The sequence below is a fragment of the Elgaria multicarinata genome, chromosome 3, assembly GCF_023053635.1.
Source record: "Elgaria multicarinata webbii isolate HBS135686 ecotype San Diego chromosome 3, rElgMul1.1.pri, whole genome shotgun sequence".
Lineage (NCBI taxonomy): Eukaryota > Metazoa > Chordata > Lepidosauria > Squamata > Anguidae > Elgaria > Elgaria multicarinata.
Window position 1 is genome coordinate 5290630 of NC_086173.1, and position 15488 is coordinate 5306117.

General features: G+C 47.4%; 2 protein-coding genes across 2 annotated transcripts in view; one reads left to right on the forward strand and one right to left on the reverse strand.

Annotated features, from left to right (window-relative positions):
• TREX2 (three prime repair exonuclease 2) overlaps window positions 1-7201 on the forward strand; it is a 30898-nt gene extending 23697 nt beyond the window's left edge. The window contains exon 3 of the transcript XR_010025156.1: window positions 6838-7201. The gene's annotated coding sequence lies outside the window, so the exon portion shown is untranslated. The remainder of the gene's footprint in view (window positions 1-6837) is intronic.
• Window positions 1-15488, reverse strand: part of SYP (synaptophysin) — a 28396-nt gene that overhangs the window by 1968 nt on the left and 10940 nt on the right. Inside the window, exons 3-5 of the mRNA XM_063119131.1 lie at window positions 6850-6974; window positions 5178-5376; window positions 3328-3519 (exon numbers count right to left, since the gene is read on the reverse strand). Coding sequence (XP_062975201.1) covers window positions 3328-3519; window positions 5178-5376; window positions 6850-6974 — 516 coding nt within the window. The remainder of the gene's footprint in view (window positions 1-3327; window positions 3520-5177; window positions 5377-6849; window positions 6975-15488) is intronic.

Sequence of the window (15488 nt, forward strand, 5' to 3'; positions counted from 1 at the left end):
AGGTAGGCAGAATCTACACCATCGTTTTGGGGGCGTACTGGGGGTGCATGCAAGCGCCTTCAGTACAACGTGTAGATCATGCCCAGGTTGACTTTCCTTTATTTCCAGGCATTTGATGGCAAATGATAATGCATCAGTTGAATAGTTGATGGTTGTCACAGATATTTTAATTGTATCATGGGTGGTATTTTATTGATAAACTTTTGCAAGTTTTAGTATTATTGTAAGTTGCCTTGAGTCCATTTTTTGAGAAAGGCATCTAAGAAATATAACAACAACAAGAACTACAACAACATGATGTTGGTGCTTTATTCCATGTGCTTGTGTAGCCAAAGTTCACAACCCAATAATAAACCGTGGATTCTCTTCCTGGATTGTTCATGGTCCAAATCCATAATTAAACCACACAATGACAATCCATGATTCAATAACAACCCATACTTACAACTCATTATGTGTAAACCAGGCCATTGATTAACAACTGGGAGTCAGAAATCCGGTAGCTGCTGATCTGCTTACCCTGGCCCTAGGCCGCCACCACCCTGAAGTTGCACAGTCAGTGGTACAGTGGAACTAGGACTCACAGGGACGCATGACCGGCACTTTTTTATTAGCAGGGACGCTGATGCCATCTGCCACCACCCCTCTTCAGAACGCTCTGATCCATTTGAGCTTAGCTGTAATTCTCAAAGTATCGAGGGGCAAAGGGAATGAAGTTTTGCAACAACAAAATATTGCTCCCTGCCTGCAACACTGTTTGAAAGCCACTTCTCTGAATGGATAAGCATCGTAGGCTTCCTTACTCATGAGTACTTAGTCTTGAGTGGATCACACCTAATGTGGGTACAGCCATTCTGCTCCCATGGTGGAAAAGATCCCAGCAACGGTTACATGTGCAAAAAAGCAGCAACTTTTCTTTTAGCTGTTGCAAACAGAGGGGCTGATTTATACAAGCCTATTCAGCAGATGGGTGTCTCATCACTTAGGGCATTTCTTCGTGAGGCTTTGATCCTACACTTTTACTGGGGCTTCTGTTTATGGATTCTTTGGATCATTAAGATTGGCCCCTTTGCACGTGCTTTTTTCCAGAGGGTTTTCTCTCTCTCTCTCTCTGCCTTTCTATACAATTCATTATACAAACACTAGATGGCACCGTGGTATAGCGGAATTGTGCAATTCCGCAGAGAGGATTTCATGGCACCATTCAGGAGATACCGGCCTTTCCTCATTAGGCCTCATTAGGAGAAAAAAAATGCAAAGAAGGGGAGTGGCCCTGTTGCGTAAAGGAACTGCAAACTACAGTGAGTGAGCAAGTGCACAATAGAAGCCTCATGTCAAAAGGCATTTAGGCAGCTGCACAAATGATAGCCTAGGTTGTCAGATCAGCAATCCAGAGACTCGCTTTGCATCTCAGTTGGCCAATTCAGCTGCTGAGATGGGGCAGAAGGTCGCAGTTGGCCAAGCAGCAAGTGCCGGGGACGGCATATCATGACACCTGCTGATAAGGGCAGGAGGCTCTCCTCCCCCAGGGCCACCGCTTCAAGGACAGCAGCCCCTACCTCCCACCCGCTGCCACTATTTCACTGGCTGCATTGGCTAATTGAAAGGAAATCCAGCAAATCTACAATTGGAAAGTGTTGTGTTTGAGGTGCTCTTGACTGTTTGATCTACAATGGCTGATTCACACATACGGAGAAAACCATCACTTACAGTCATCGACTGAAGAGCAAATCCAACTCTGCATTCACCCTAACATGGCTCCTTTTTCTGAAAATTAGCATAAGTACAGTCATCACTGCCGTCTTCTTACCCTATACAAGCAGGTTAGAAAACCTCCAACTAACTCTGAAAGCCATAATTCAGGAGTGGGGGACAACTACGCCCAGCTACGCCCCTATCTGGACAGGGATAACCTAGCTTCAGTTGTCCATACTCTGGTAAACTCCAAATTAGATTACTGCAACGCCCTCTACATGGGGCAGCCTTTGAAGACAGTTCGAAAGCTGTAGCTTGTGCAAAATGCGTCGGCCAGATTGATAGCTGGAACAGGGAGGTTTGAGCATATAAGACCGATTCTGGCCCGCTTGCATTGGCTGCCTATACGTTTCTGAGCCCAATTCAAGGTGCCGGTTTTAACCTATAAAGCCCTACATGGTTTGGGACTGCAATACCTGATGGAACGCCTCTCCCAACATGAACCTACCTGTACGCTACGCTCAACATCTAAGGTCCTCCTCCAAGTGCCTACTCTGAAAGAAGCTCAGAGGATGGCAACAAGGGAGAGAGCCTTCTCAGTGGTGGCCCCCCGACTGTGGAATGATCTCCCCGGTGAGGCTTGCCTGGTGCCAACATAGTTATATTTTCGGCACCAGGTCAAGGCTTTTGTCTTCTCCCAGGCATTTTAACATTTTAACAGCGTTTTAACAGCATTTAACAACGGGACCCCAGAATTGTTGTTTTTAAATGGATACTGTTGTTTTTATACTGTTGTTTTTATGTTTCTGATGGGTTTTTTTTTTAAAAAAATTGCATACTTCTTAATGTTTACCATTTTTAACTGTTGTAAACCACCCAGAGAGCTTCGGCTATGGGGCGGTATATAATTGTAATAAATAAATAAATAAATAATTTTTCCAACTTGAGGGATGAAAAAAATTTTTCCTTCATGGAAAACCTTCCCTCGTGGCATAACTTCCAGGGGCGTGCTCGTAGGGTTGGGGACAGGAGCCCAAAGTGGCTGTAGTCAAAACCACCCCACGCAATGGGCCTGTTCAGGCGACACTTCAGGTTCTGTGGCTAGCGAAACTGCGGTTCTCTGAGCTTAGCACTAACCACAAGCCGTGCTGTCGCACACAACGCTTTAAGCCACGGTTAGAGCATCAAGACCCACAGGATATGGCTCTGGGACATTCCAAGAGTGGTATCCTGGGATCTGTGCAAATTAAGGCCAGCAGAGGGAGTTAGTAAGTTTTTGTGCTATCATGGAACAAAAGCATTTCCCCTGAAAACAATTATCCATGAAATAATTGTTGAACAATGAATTGTTGAACAATGGAGCCCTGTTGAACACAGTGAGTAAACACATGAAGGATTTGCAGCCCTAAGAAATTTAGATGGACAAATGAACGTGCCTTCAAAATATAGAGAATAGATCTTTGTGGGGAAACGCACACATACACTACAAAAAAGCATGTGGGAACATCTGCAGTATCAGAATGGTCAAAAGTACACAGTACAAAATTCACACGTGAAGTACACACACATATGGACACGCAGAAACATGCATGTATTTTCCAATGCCCCATTCGGGTGGTTTGGAGGACTAACCACAGAGGTGTTGAGGCCAGAGGTGACCGGCTCCCGTATTTCCTCGCATTTGACGCCTTTTTTCTCACACACGCCCATGCCTTTGAACACATTGTCAGGGTCGGTGGCCGCCTTGACGTCGGAAAGGCCCTTGGCCCAAGCACAGGAGCTCACCAACCATATGAAGGTGAACACAGCCGTGACCACAAAATCCTGCAAGAGGAAAAAGAAAAGAAAAAAGGGTTACAGCCATGGCTGTCCAGAACATGACTGATTGATAATGAGGTGTTAGAGCTTCTTCAGACGAGCATTTCACCACACACTTGTGACTGGCTACTCACGACACCATGTTCCTCCTGCACGTCTCCTGCTGATCTCCTTCTGCCATTGCTTTCGTTGTAAAATAATCCTCAAAAAACCATGACTCTTCTGAGCTATAGCACCATTTGTCGCTATTTCCTGCCCTGAGCAGGAGACGTTTTGCTCCAAACGCCCACTAGAGGGCGATGTCCCACTACACTGAATGGGCCATTCTTCTAGTCTCTCAGGAGAGCAGCAAGAAGCAAAAGTGACGGTAAGGAAATGCGATTTCTCCCGTCTGAAAGAGCTCTTAGAATCTGCCAGTGTTTGGACTCCAAACGCAAAAAGACCTCCTCTGAAGAGAAGGAGGAGCAGGAGCCTATGGCATCTAGGGTTACCATATTTGGGAAACCAAAAAAGAGGACACCTAGTATGTGTGTGGGGAAGCAGCTTTCTGAGTCCTGCAGAAAGTACATTATTCCCCCGCCACCTTAAAGAACCCGATTGGAGTGGAGGAGGGGAAAGGATTTCATTCTGCACCACCACCATCCACTCCAATTGGGGCCTTTTCTATAATGTCCACGAATGACCCACTTTCCCCTTTAAGACCTCAATTGGAGCTCGGGGTGGGGGAATGATGTGCCTCAAGAAAGCATGTCATTCCCTCCTGCCATGCTAAAGGCAGCCTTAAAGGGGAAGGTGTGTCATTCCAGGACATTATTGAAAATGATAGAAAATCCCCCCTGACACCATGGAAAGAACAAAAACCAGGACAAATCCGGGGAAATCCTGACAGTTGGTCACCCTAATGGCATCACCCCACAGCAAACAGGGAGCCTGGGGAGTCAATACCTCCTGAAGGAGAACCAAATCTACCACTCTGATGATACTCTAAGAAGGCTGTAAGTGATCCAATGTTGGCTGTTGGGACAGTTCCCCGCCCCCGGATTCAGACCAAAGCTCAGAACCAGAAACGTAGTGCCTGTTCAGTCACCCAAGGCCTCTATGCTTGCCTCCTTGGGAGGAGGTGGCAAGTCCCATGTGTGCTTCAGACCAGTGTCCTGAGAAGGCCTAGGAGGAGGTGGAGCCATCAGGTCCACTATTAAATGGTCAGTCCCCAGCTGCAACAGCTCCATGTTGCAGAAACTCAGCTCTGGCTTGGATACTACCCCTGCAGGCCTCCTGGTTGAGACCTTCCTGCAATTCCTTCTGGACAAACTCCCTGGCTGCTCCTGCACATTGGTCATTTGGGAGTGTCAAGGTTTCAGGCAGTTGCTTAAATGGCCATTGGCAATCCTGTCATGGTATCTAGTCATTTATTATTACATTTATATTACACCTTTTTTCCCCTCTTGCAAGCAACTCAAGGTGGCTTAGCTGATCCTCCTCCTCTCACAACAACCCTGTGAGGTAAGTTAGGCTAAGAATTAGTTAAGCTAAGAATTAGTGGCTCGCCCAAAGTCACTCAATGAGCTTTATGATCAAGGGGTACTTGACCCTGGATCTCCCAGTCCAACCACTACCCCACGTTGGTTCTTACATCTCACGCATGCGTTGCATCGGACACTCACAATCATGGGGCCCTTGTTGTTCTCCCTGTACTTGTCCTGCATGAAGATATAAACGACAATGGCAGCAAGGGAGTAGAGGAAGGCGAAGACCGCAACGGTGACAAAGAATTCGGCGGAAGAGGAGCAGTCTCCGATCAAGAAAACCTTCTCCTGCTCGGTCCCTTTACAAGCTGGAGCATCAAAATACACCTGATGGAGCCTGTAAGGGGGAGAAGAGGGTGGAAGAAGGTATGACAGGGGTCCACACACATGGGATGATCGTTACGTCAGAGCTGTAGGTAATCTGGGTGGTTGTTTTAATACTACACTAAGGTAGCCCAAATTCTTTGCTAAGAAACACTGACTTTGTAGTCTTTATATTTATCACTAAGGGGAGTCAGGACTGGGATAATAAAATGTGAATGATTCAGAGAGAGAGAGAGATAAGTTTTATCTTGTTTTATTGCACTAGAAATTGGGATCATCCAGTGGAACTGATGAGCAGTAAGTTAAGGGTAGACAAGTAAAAAGCATGTCTTCATCTAAAGCAGGGGAGGACAAGTTGTGGCTCTCCAGGTGTTTTGGCCCACAGCGCCTACGATCTCTCTCCATCGGCTATGCTGGCTGGTGCTGATGGGAGTTGTAGGCCAAAACAGTTTCCCATCCCTGACCTAAATGCACAATTCGTTTATGGAAAACACGCCGCCACATGACACTTTGGACTGCAACTCCCATCAGCTCCAGCTAGCATAGCCAATGGAAAGGGACTGTGGGAGTTGTAGGCCAAAACAACAAAATCTGGGGCTTGGGTTCTTTGGCAGTAGCCACGGGTTTTCTGTAATATCTCTTTCTTGCCCCCCCGTGCCTGGTCTTCTTGGATGTGATCGGTTCTGCTCTGTATCCAGAGAACGTATCTTGTGAGTTAACACCTGCTGCCCACCCATTTGCTTGTCCATTATAGTAAACACCACAGCAGAGTGCTGCATGATTTCACTATGGAATTCACTTCCACAATATGTAGTGAAGGCTGCCAATTTGGATCGCTTTAAAAAGAAGGTTATCAATGGCTATTAGAGCTCCATCACGCCAGCGTTATAGCCTGCTGTCACGGTGTGTTGCATACAAAGGACTCAGATGTCCTGCCCTGATCTCGCCTCTCCCACCCCCCCATTTTTGTGAGGTTTCCAAGTGCAGGGAAGGAACGGTTTTCCCAGCAATGCGCTCGACCCTCTACATGTATTTTTATTCCATCGTACTTAATCCGGTGTTCTGAGAGCGGGCGGCATTGCTGATGAAAGGGAGGGGGCGTGCCAGGGTGAGGTGTCCCTGCGAACAACCAATAGATTGTAAGGGGAGGTACAATTGAGATCTGTGGGGTGGAGGGGGGGGAAACAGCGATTCCGGGGAGAGGTGTGAAGATGAATGAAACGTAAGGCTTTCAAACACTAAGTAAATGGAGGCGGATAATACTAGGGCAAACGTTCAGGTGTGTCCTGATGGCTGTATGCTACCTCCAATATCAGAGGCAGATGTGTTGCTGGAGGACATGGACGGGAGAGTCCTGTTGTGGGTTTCCCACAAGCATCTGGTTGGTCATCGTGTGAACAGAACGCTGTACTAGGGGGACTTGGGTTTGATCCAGCAGGGTTCTTCTTACGTTCTTGTATTCTTATTTTTCTAGGGTCCAACTCACCGGAAGGGATATGAGAACTGCACATCTATATCGAGATCACTCTCATTCTTGTTGGGGCATTCGACACTCAGGGTGAATTCTCCGGTATAGCTGCCGCACGTCGCAAATGCAAAGATGGAAAAAAACTGGAGGATAAAATGAAAGAGAGAGAGAGAAAGGGAGAATGATGTGAGTGTTCAGGGGAATGCAGGCCACTAGACTTTTTCTCTGCTTTATTTTATTCTATTCATATCCCGGCTTCCTGCCAAAAAAAAATGGTACTTTAGGCGGCTGACAATAAAATGAAGATTAAAAATAAAGATTAAAAATAAATAAATCTCAATTAAAAATTACATGCCAATCTCAATTACAAACCAGTTTGCTAATTATACGAGTATGCCAGAAATTACATGACTACCAAAGTTTAGATTGATATAAAGGAGCTGGCAGAAGAACTCTCAGAGCCACTGTCTACCGTGTTTCTTCGATTCTAAGACGCACTTTTTACCCTAAATAAACAGTTCTAAAAATGGACTGCGTCTTAGAATCGAAGCAATACGGTAAGAGGAAAAGAGGAAGCTCCTGCAGCAGCCTCGAGCCATGCGAGCGAGGAGGAGCTGGGAGGGTAAGCCCCTGGTTTTTTGTTAGGCAAATTTATTCGTAAGTCCCATCGATTTCCATGGGACTCACTTGCGTGTTGTCGTCCCCTGGTGCACAGACAAGTAAAGAGCGGGACTGGAGAGTTAAGTTTACTCTTTGTTTCAACGCCCCCCCTTCTTCCCGCGCAAACGGCAGTTTCTTCTCTCACAGAGGTAAAAAAAAAAGGACACAACCATTAGAAGAAAGCACGGGGGGGGAGGAGGTTGGCTGGGCGGTGAGGGAAGTATTTCTTTGATTCTAAGATGCCCTTTTCCCCCCAAATAAACATCTCTAAAAATGGGGTGCGTCTTAGAATCGATGGCGTCTTAGAATCGAAGAAATACGGTATTATCTTTGCAAAATCATGGAAGATGGGTGAAGTGCCAGACAACTGGAGGAGGGCTAATATTGTCCCTGTCTTCAAAAAGGGCAAAAAAAAAAAAGAGGAACCTGGGAACTACAGACCAGTTAGTCTGACATCAATCCCTGGGAAATTTTTGGAGCAGATTATAAAGAAGTCGATCTGTAAACACCTTGAAAACAATGCAGTGAGTACTAGAAGCCAGCATGGATTTGTCAAGAACATATCCTGCCAGACTAATTTGATCATTTTTTTGATCAGGTAACCTTCCTTGTGGACTGTGGGAATGCTGCGGACATAATATATCTTGACTTCAGCAAAACTTTTGATAAAGTACTCTAGGACATTCTGATTAGCAAACTAGCTAAAAGTGGGCTAGATGGAACAACTATTAGGGCCTTAGCTAGACCTAAGGTTTATCCCAGGATCGTCCCGGGGTCATCCCTGTTCATGTAAATGACCCACAGGATATCCCAGAAGCAGGCAGGGACGACCCCGGGATAAACCCTAGGCCTAGCTAAGGCCTCAGTGTATTGGCAGTTGGCTGCAGAATCAGACTCAAAGAGTGTTTATAAATGGTACCTTCTCAAACTGGGGGGCGGGGGTGAGGTAACAAGCGGGGTACCGCAAGGCTCAGTCCTGAGACCAGAGAGCTCTTCAACATTTTTATTAATGATTTGGACAAGGAGGTGCAGGGAATGCTTATCAAATTTGCAGATGACACAAAATTGAGTGGGATAGCAAATACCGTGGAAGACAGAAACAAAGTTCAAAGTGATCTTGATAGGCTGGAGTGCTGGCCTGAAAACAACAGAATGAAATTTAATAGAGATAAATGCCAAGTTCTATACCTAGGAAATAGAAACCAAATGCACAGTTACAAGATGGGGGATACTTGGCTCAGCAATGCTACAAACGAGAAGGATCTTGGAATTGTTGTAGATCACAAGCTGAATATGAGCCAACAGTGTGATGTTGCTCCCAAAAAAAGCAAATGCTATTTTGGGCTGCATTAATAGAAGTATAGCTTCCCATTTGTGTGAGGTACTGGTTCACCTCTATTCGGCATTGGTTAGGCCTCATCTTGAGTATTGTGTCCAGTTCTGGGCACCACACTTGAAGGATGCAGACAAACTGGAGCATGTTCAGAGGAGGGCAACGAGGTTGATCAGGGGACTGGAAACAAAGCCCTCTGAGGAGAGGCTGAAAGAACTGGGCATGTTTAGCCTGGAGAAGAGAAGACTGAGGGGAGACATGAGAGCACCCTTCAAATACTTGAAAGGTCACCCAGAGGGGGGGCAGAGTGTAGGATATGGAATAATGGGCTCAAGTTACAGGAAGCCAGATTCCAGCTGGACATCAGGAAAAACTTCCTGACTGTTAGAACAATACGACAATGGAACCAGTTACCTAGTGAGGTTGCGGGCTCTCCCACACTGGAGGCCTTCAAGATGTAGCTGGGCAGCGATCTGTCTGGTATGCTTTAAGGTGGATTCCTGCATTGAGCGAGGGGTTGGACTCGATGGCCTTATAGATCCCTTCCAACTCTACTATTCTATGATTCTATATGACAATCAAAATCTTTGAAACAAGAACTTCCTTTTTCTTTAACGGTTCTCCTTTTCTGTATACCTCTATCGTGTCCCCCCACCCTTACTCACCGGTTTTCTAAACTAAACAATCCCAGCTGCTGTGGCAAATGGGCTCAGCATCACCACTGGGTCCCACATAGGTATGCCAAGATCCAAACAGGGGAGATAATAATTGCTTCAGCACCACATCTTTCTTAACTTTAAAAACATTTTCTAATCGCGGACCATGTACATAGTTACAGATGATCATTTTATTATTTTCCTGTAAATGCAGATTATCCCTTCCCCAAGGAAATATGTGTAGCATCAGGGCAGCCGAAGCCAATTCCATTTTTGTCCCGGTTGTCCTTCGTGGCATTGGTCGCGAGTTTAAAATGCAAAATTACAGGTGCTCAGAGTATTTCGTTTTGTGTCAGGGTTGGCAAACATTTCTGTTTGGGGCTTTGCTTGTTTTACTCTTTCTTGCCCGCCTCTCCATAGTGGTGGTCCGTGTGTATGGAGAAGTGTTACATGAGCGATTCCCAATTGAAGTAATTGATGAAGGCCATCTAAAGGCCTTTAAGACCGTGAAGTCCAGGGTCTAAAATGGCACCACTAGTGGTCCTGACCCCCAGCAAGTGTGGCTGAGGTGAACGCAGGGCCTTCCTAAATTGTTGACTTTCCTTGGGCCAGCAAGGGGCACTGTACGGAGCAAGCAGGCAGATGGTTCTTTTACAGCACTGGCGGCCGCAACCTACTGGTGCTGTGAGCAGTAATCCCAGCCCAGGAGGTGGTGGCGGGGGGGGCGGGGGGGGGGATTTTGGTTCACGGTCATCACGGATCAGCTGAGAAACTCACAGTGTGATCATAGGTATTTTTAGAGCACGGCCTGAGCTCAGTATCGGAGGAGGGAGGGAGCGCCTTTTCTGCCGTCTTTTAATCCCCTCCCTCCAGCGGCTGAGCAGGGACCAGATATGAACCCAGCCTGACCCACTTTGCCGTCTGCCATCTGACGGGTCTGCGTCAGCCCCGTCCGAACGGCTTGCGCTCGTTCCGGAGTGCAGGAGGCAACGCCGGAGGAGCAAGGAGAGCCCCGTGGTTTGAAGTGCGTGCTTGACTTCGATGGTTGGCAAGCTGTTCTTTTAGATACAGGCCGGCGTTTATTATCCTGCGAGGAGCTTAAACCTTTCTAATGAAGTGGTTTGGAAGGAGTGCAAATGCAGCGGCCGAGTGGGAACTGCAACAACGCATTGCCTGTGGAGTGTTCCTCTTCAGCGTCCCAGTCGAACAGCCAGCCCTGTCCTTTCCTAGGATGCTTCAATCCATCCACACACCCACAACAGTTAGATAGCATCCCAGGTCCACTGACCATGCTCAGTCCTCAATGAACTGATTTAGGGTTCCCCCCACCACCTTAGAATTTCTTTCCTAAATATTTTTTTCTCTGTGTATTCCTGCAAAACCTGCGGTTCCCCCATGCCTACGGGCACCTCCTTCTTGTATGTGGATGGTGCCATTTTGGCGACAGAAGGCCCCACCCTTGGAGCAGGTCACAGTTAGTATATAGCAGGAGTGTTCAAGCTCAGGCCCACAGACCAAATCAGAGCTGCCCAGGGTCCTGTTCCGGCCCTCTAGGTTTCTCCAGAGGGCTATGCCTCCTTCCCCTGGCCCCAACCATGCGTCATTTGGGGGGTTCCCTGCATTTATACTCTTTCCCCCCTCCTAAATGGTTGGAACAGGCAGTCGACTCAGCCTTCCATCCTCCCGAGGTGGGTAAAATGAGTACCCAGTTAGCTGGGGGAAAGGTAATAACGGCCGGGGAAGGCAACGGCAAACCACCCCGCTAGAAGGCCTGCCAAGAAAACGTCAGCGAAAGCTGGCGTCCCTCCAAGAGTCAGCAATGACTCAGTGCTTGCACGAGAGGTTCCTTTCCTTTCCTTTCCGCCTTTGGCCCTGTTCGCCGTTGGACTGCAGCCCCGCAGAGCCTTTCCAGAAATGTATGTGCCAGAAAGAGGAACCCCCCGTTTTAAAACTTCAAGTTGAATAAGTAAAAGTAGGAAGAGATTGGGGAGGGTGGCCCCCAGGCTGAGCAGAGCCCGAGTGCTTGAGTCAAGGTTGACCATAGTGCCATAATGCCATGCGGTAAGGATCACATCAGTGCGCATGCGTTTACTTGTGGAAACACGCACATGCACACTTCGCATTCCTGAGCTCTCGCCATGCTTGTGTGTCAAGCTTGTGTCTACTGACCCAGTCTGAAGGTGAGGCACAAGAACGGGATCAACTGCAAAAGACACCCAAGCAGCTGCGTGAGGGGAGGTAGCGTCGAAAGAGGCCCCAGCAGAGCAGGGGGCAATCTGGGAATTGCACACTGTGCCACACTGCAAGGATTGCACATTGCAGGTAGCTGCTACAGTTGGCGCATGGGTTTGCAGGACTGTTGGAGCCCTTCCACCAGAAAACCTCATGCACATCAGTGCTAAACTGTAGGAAGGGCATCCTACTGGAAGACACCACCCCCTTTAAGAAAAAAGTAAAGGACCTTTCCACCAGCTTTGAGAGCAGATGTTTGTGGCCAAGGCGGCCTGTGCAGATCCCTTTCTGTGGTGGAAACCACCGGGCAGATGAAGAGGACCATGGCAGAAGCTGCATTTCTATCCAGGGGTTGCTACGGGGTTTGCATGCACATTAAAGGCTGGCACATCTGGGCAACTTTTAAAATCTCTGTGCAGATGTGCCTCCAGACCAGTTATTGCAAAGCACACAAGATGGATTAAGGAGTGCTGTTGAACCTGACAGATAAAGGGATTTATGGTTTATCTAAAGCCTTGCGGAGCACAAGGATATGCATCTGCAAAAGAATGAACTAGGGAAGGGTGTTGAGGTCTAGGATTGCTCTGCACCGGTAAAGAGAGAATTGATTGATTGATTGATTGATTGCATTTCTATACCACCCAATAGCTGAAGCTCTATTTAGGTAGGGTGACCATATGAAAAGGAGGACAGGGCTCCTGTATCTTTAACTGTTGTATAGGAAAGGGAATTTCAGCAGGTGTCATTTGTTTATACGGACAACCTGGTGAAATTCCCTCTTCATCACCACAGTTAAAGCTGCAGGAGCTATACTAGAGTGACCAGATTTAAAAGAGGGCAGAGAACTTGCAGCTTTAACTGTTGTGATGAAGAGGAAATTTCACCTGGTTCTCCATATATACAAATGACACCTGCTGAAATTCCCTTTTCAATACAACTGTTTAAGTTACAGGAGCCCTGTCCTCCTTTTCATATGGTCACCCTAATTTAGGGTTGATTCAGTTCTTCTAGGTGAGATGTTTAAGCACTGCCTTGGGCTGGGTGGGGGGAACCTTGAGTAGGCTGACCATATGAAAAGGAGGACAGGGCTCCTGTATCTTTAACAGTTGTATTGAAAAGGAAATTTCAGCAGGTGTCATTTGTATATATGGGGAACCTGGTGAAATTTCCTCTTCATCACAACATTTAAACCTGCAGGTGCAGCTTTTAAATCTGGTCACTCTAGTATAGCTCCTGCACCTTTAACTGTTGTGATGAAGAGGAAATTTCATCAGGTTCCCCATATATACAAATGACACCTGCTGAAATTTCCTTTTCAATACAGCTGTTAAAGATACAGGAGCCCTGTCCTCCTTTTCATATGGTCACCCTGACCTTGAGCAATTCCACGTCCAGTAGGAACATAGGAAGCTGCCTGGTCCATCTAGCCCAGTATTGTCAGCACTGACTGGAAGCCATGGCTCTCTGGGGTTTCAGGCAGGAATCTTTCCCAGCCCTACCTGGAGACGCTCGGGATCAAACCACAGACCTTCCGTATGCAAAGCAGCTGCTCTGCTACTGAGCCATGGCTTATTATTATTATTATTATTATTTATTTATATAGCACCATCAATGTACATATATAGCACCATCAATGTTCTAGACCTTCTAGAAAGGTCTAGAACGCCTCCAGGCCCTCTAGAGGCAGGAAGTTTAGGGTACCATTTTGGACATCATCTTGAGAGCCAGTGTGGTGCAGTCATTAAGAGTATTGGACTAGGACTCTGTGGGGACCCAACTTTTAGTCCCCACTTTGCCCTGAAGCTCACTGGATGACTTTGGGTCAGTCACTGGCTCTCAGCCTGACCTATCTCACATTCTTCTTCTACCCTGTGGGGAAGCAAGGGAGACTGGAGAGGGGGCAGAGACCATCGGAACCTGCTTCAGTTGGACCTCCCCACACACACAGGGCTAACATCTTCATCCTGTGGGGAAGAAGGAGCTGTTGGCCTGCCCCTCCAGAGGACGGAGCAGGGCCTTCCCACCAGCCTGAACAGTCTCCTTAATTTCTTTTTATTTTCTCCCTCTTCCCTCCTCATCCCCTTTTCCTTGTGTGTCGTGTCTTTTTTAGAATGTAAGCCTGAGGGCAGGGACAGTCTTCTCTTTAGTGATCAATTGTAAGCCGTTCCGAGAGCCTTTTTTGGCTGAGGTGCGGGATAAAAACACTCTAAATAAATAATAATAAATATTGTTGTAGAGGGGAGGAGGATCATGTAGGCTGCTTTGGGCGCCTTCGAGGAAATGGCAAGCTATAAATGTCAGGAATGAATGAATGAGCAAGCAACCTCCAAAACGGCTCTTCGAACCACTGCTGTGTTGCCTGTGGTTAATTGTTACAATATTGAACACTTCTTTTTTTTACTGTATGGATGCTAAAAACGGCGATGTAAGCTAAACTTCCTCACCTTATTTTATCCATGCTGCCTTCTGCTTAGCTCAGCTGTGTTCTGCTCATCTAGGAACGTGTGAGTGGAAATGCTGACTGTGACATCAGGAAGGATGCTACCCCAGTATGGAGGGTGTGTGTGTGTGTGGCTTCCTTCATTCCCACGGGGAGGCATAAACTCTAACCAGAAAACAGATGGTTTGAATTTATGGCCTGCTTTGGGGTTCAGTTCTAGTCACAGATCCCCAACTGGGTGCGCCTTTCGTAGTTTCTCTCCATTGCACACGTATTTTGGGAGATGCTGGGCCAAAATATTTCGCAGGGGTAAATGTGTTTAGGGTACGTAACGCAGGAGTTGAAATACTTCCATCAAGCTTAATGATGATGTAATTGTTTGGAAGTTGCCTTTCCCACGCTGGTGCTGGCCATATGTGCCAGACTACAACTCCCATCATCCCAGCCAGCTATGGCCATGCCGGCTGGGGATGTTGGAATTTGTAGAGCAACATGTTTAGAGGGTACTACCAGTTTGGGGAAGTCTGAGAATGCTTAACTAACATTTGTGGGAGCTCTAAGCGCCTCATCTTCCACAGAGGACCTTGAGAAGACAGGATACCCTGGAGAAGAGGCTGATGCTAGGGAAAGTGGAAGGCAAAAGGAAGAGGGGCCGACCAAGGGCAAGAGGGATGGATGATATTCTGGAGGTGACAGACTTGACCTTGGGGGAGCTGGGGGTGGCGACAGCCGACAGAAAGCTCTGGCGTGGGCTGGTCCATGAAGTCACGAAGAGTCGGAAATGACTGAACGAATAAACAACAACAAGGTGCAAATAGCCTGAGCAGACCATCCGGAAATCCCTGGAGACCTCCTCCAAAACAACACTTCTCCGGAGCAACCGGGGACATTTTCCTTGAGAAAAAAGACTCCTGGCGGTGACAGTCAAGTGTTCCAGGAAGTATCTGCAAATCTTGCAAGACTTCCAGCAAGACTTTGCAAATCTTGCAAGACTTCTGGAAGAATCACGAGATTTGCTGGGAAAGTGTGCCAAAAGACCCCCTGACTGTGCAGAAGCAGCGGGGTCAGCAGCACGATCGGCAGCAACAGCAGTGGACCGGGCCGCGGAAGACCAGCGGTGGATGACAAGCGACAGCAGCGGCAGCACCAGTGGGAAGGCATGTGGCAGGCAGCGTGGCCCTCCTTGACCATCCATGGTCCGCATGCAGCTGCCTGGGCCTACTTTCGCCTGGGTTCCAGCAGCTGAGCCTGCTATTTTCCTCAACCATTCTCAGCCTCAGCATGCTGGCTGGGGTAGATGGGAGTTGGAGTCCGAAACACCTGCAGGACACAGGTT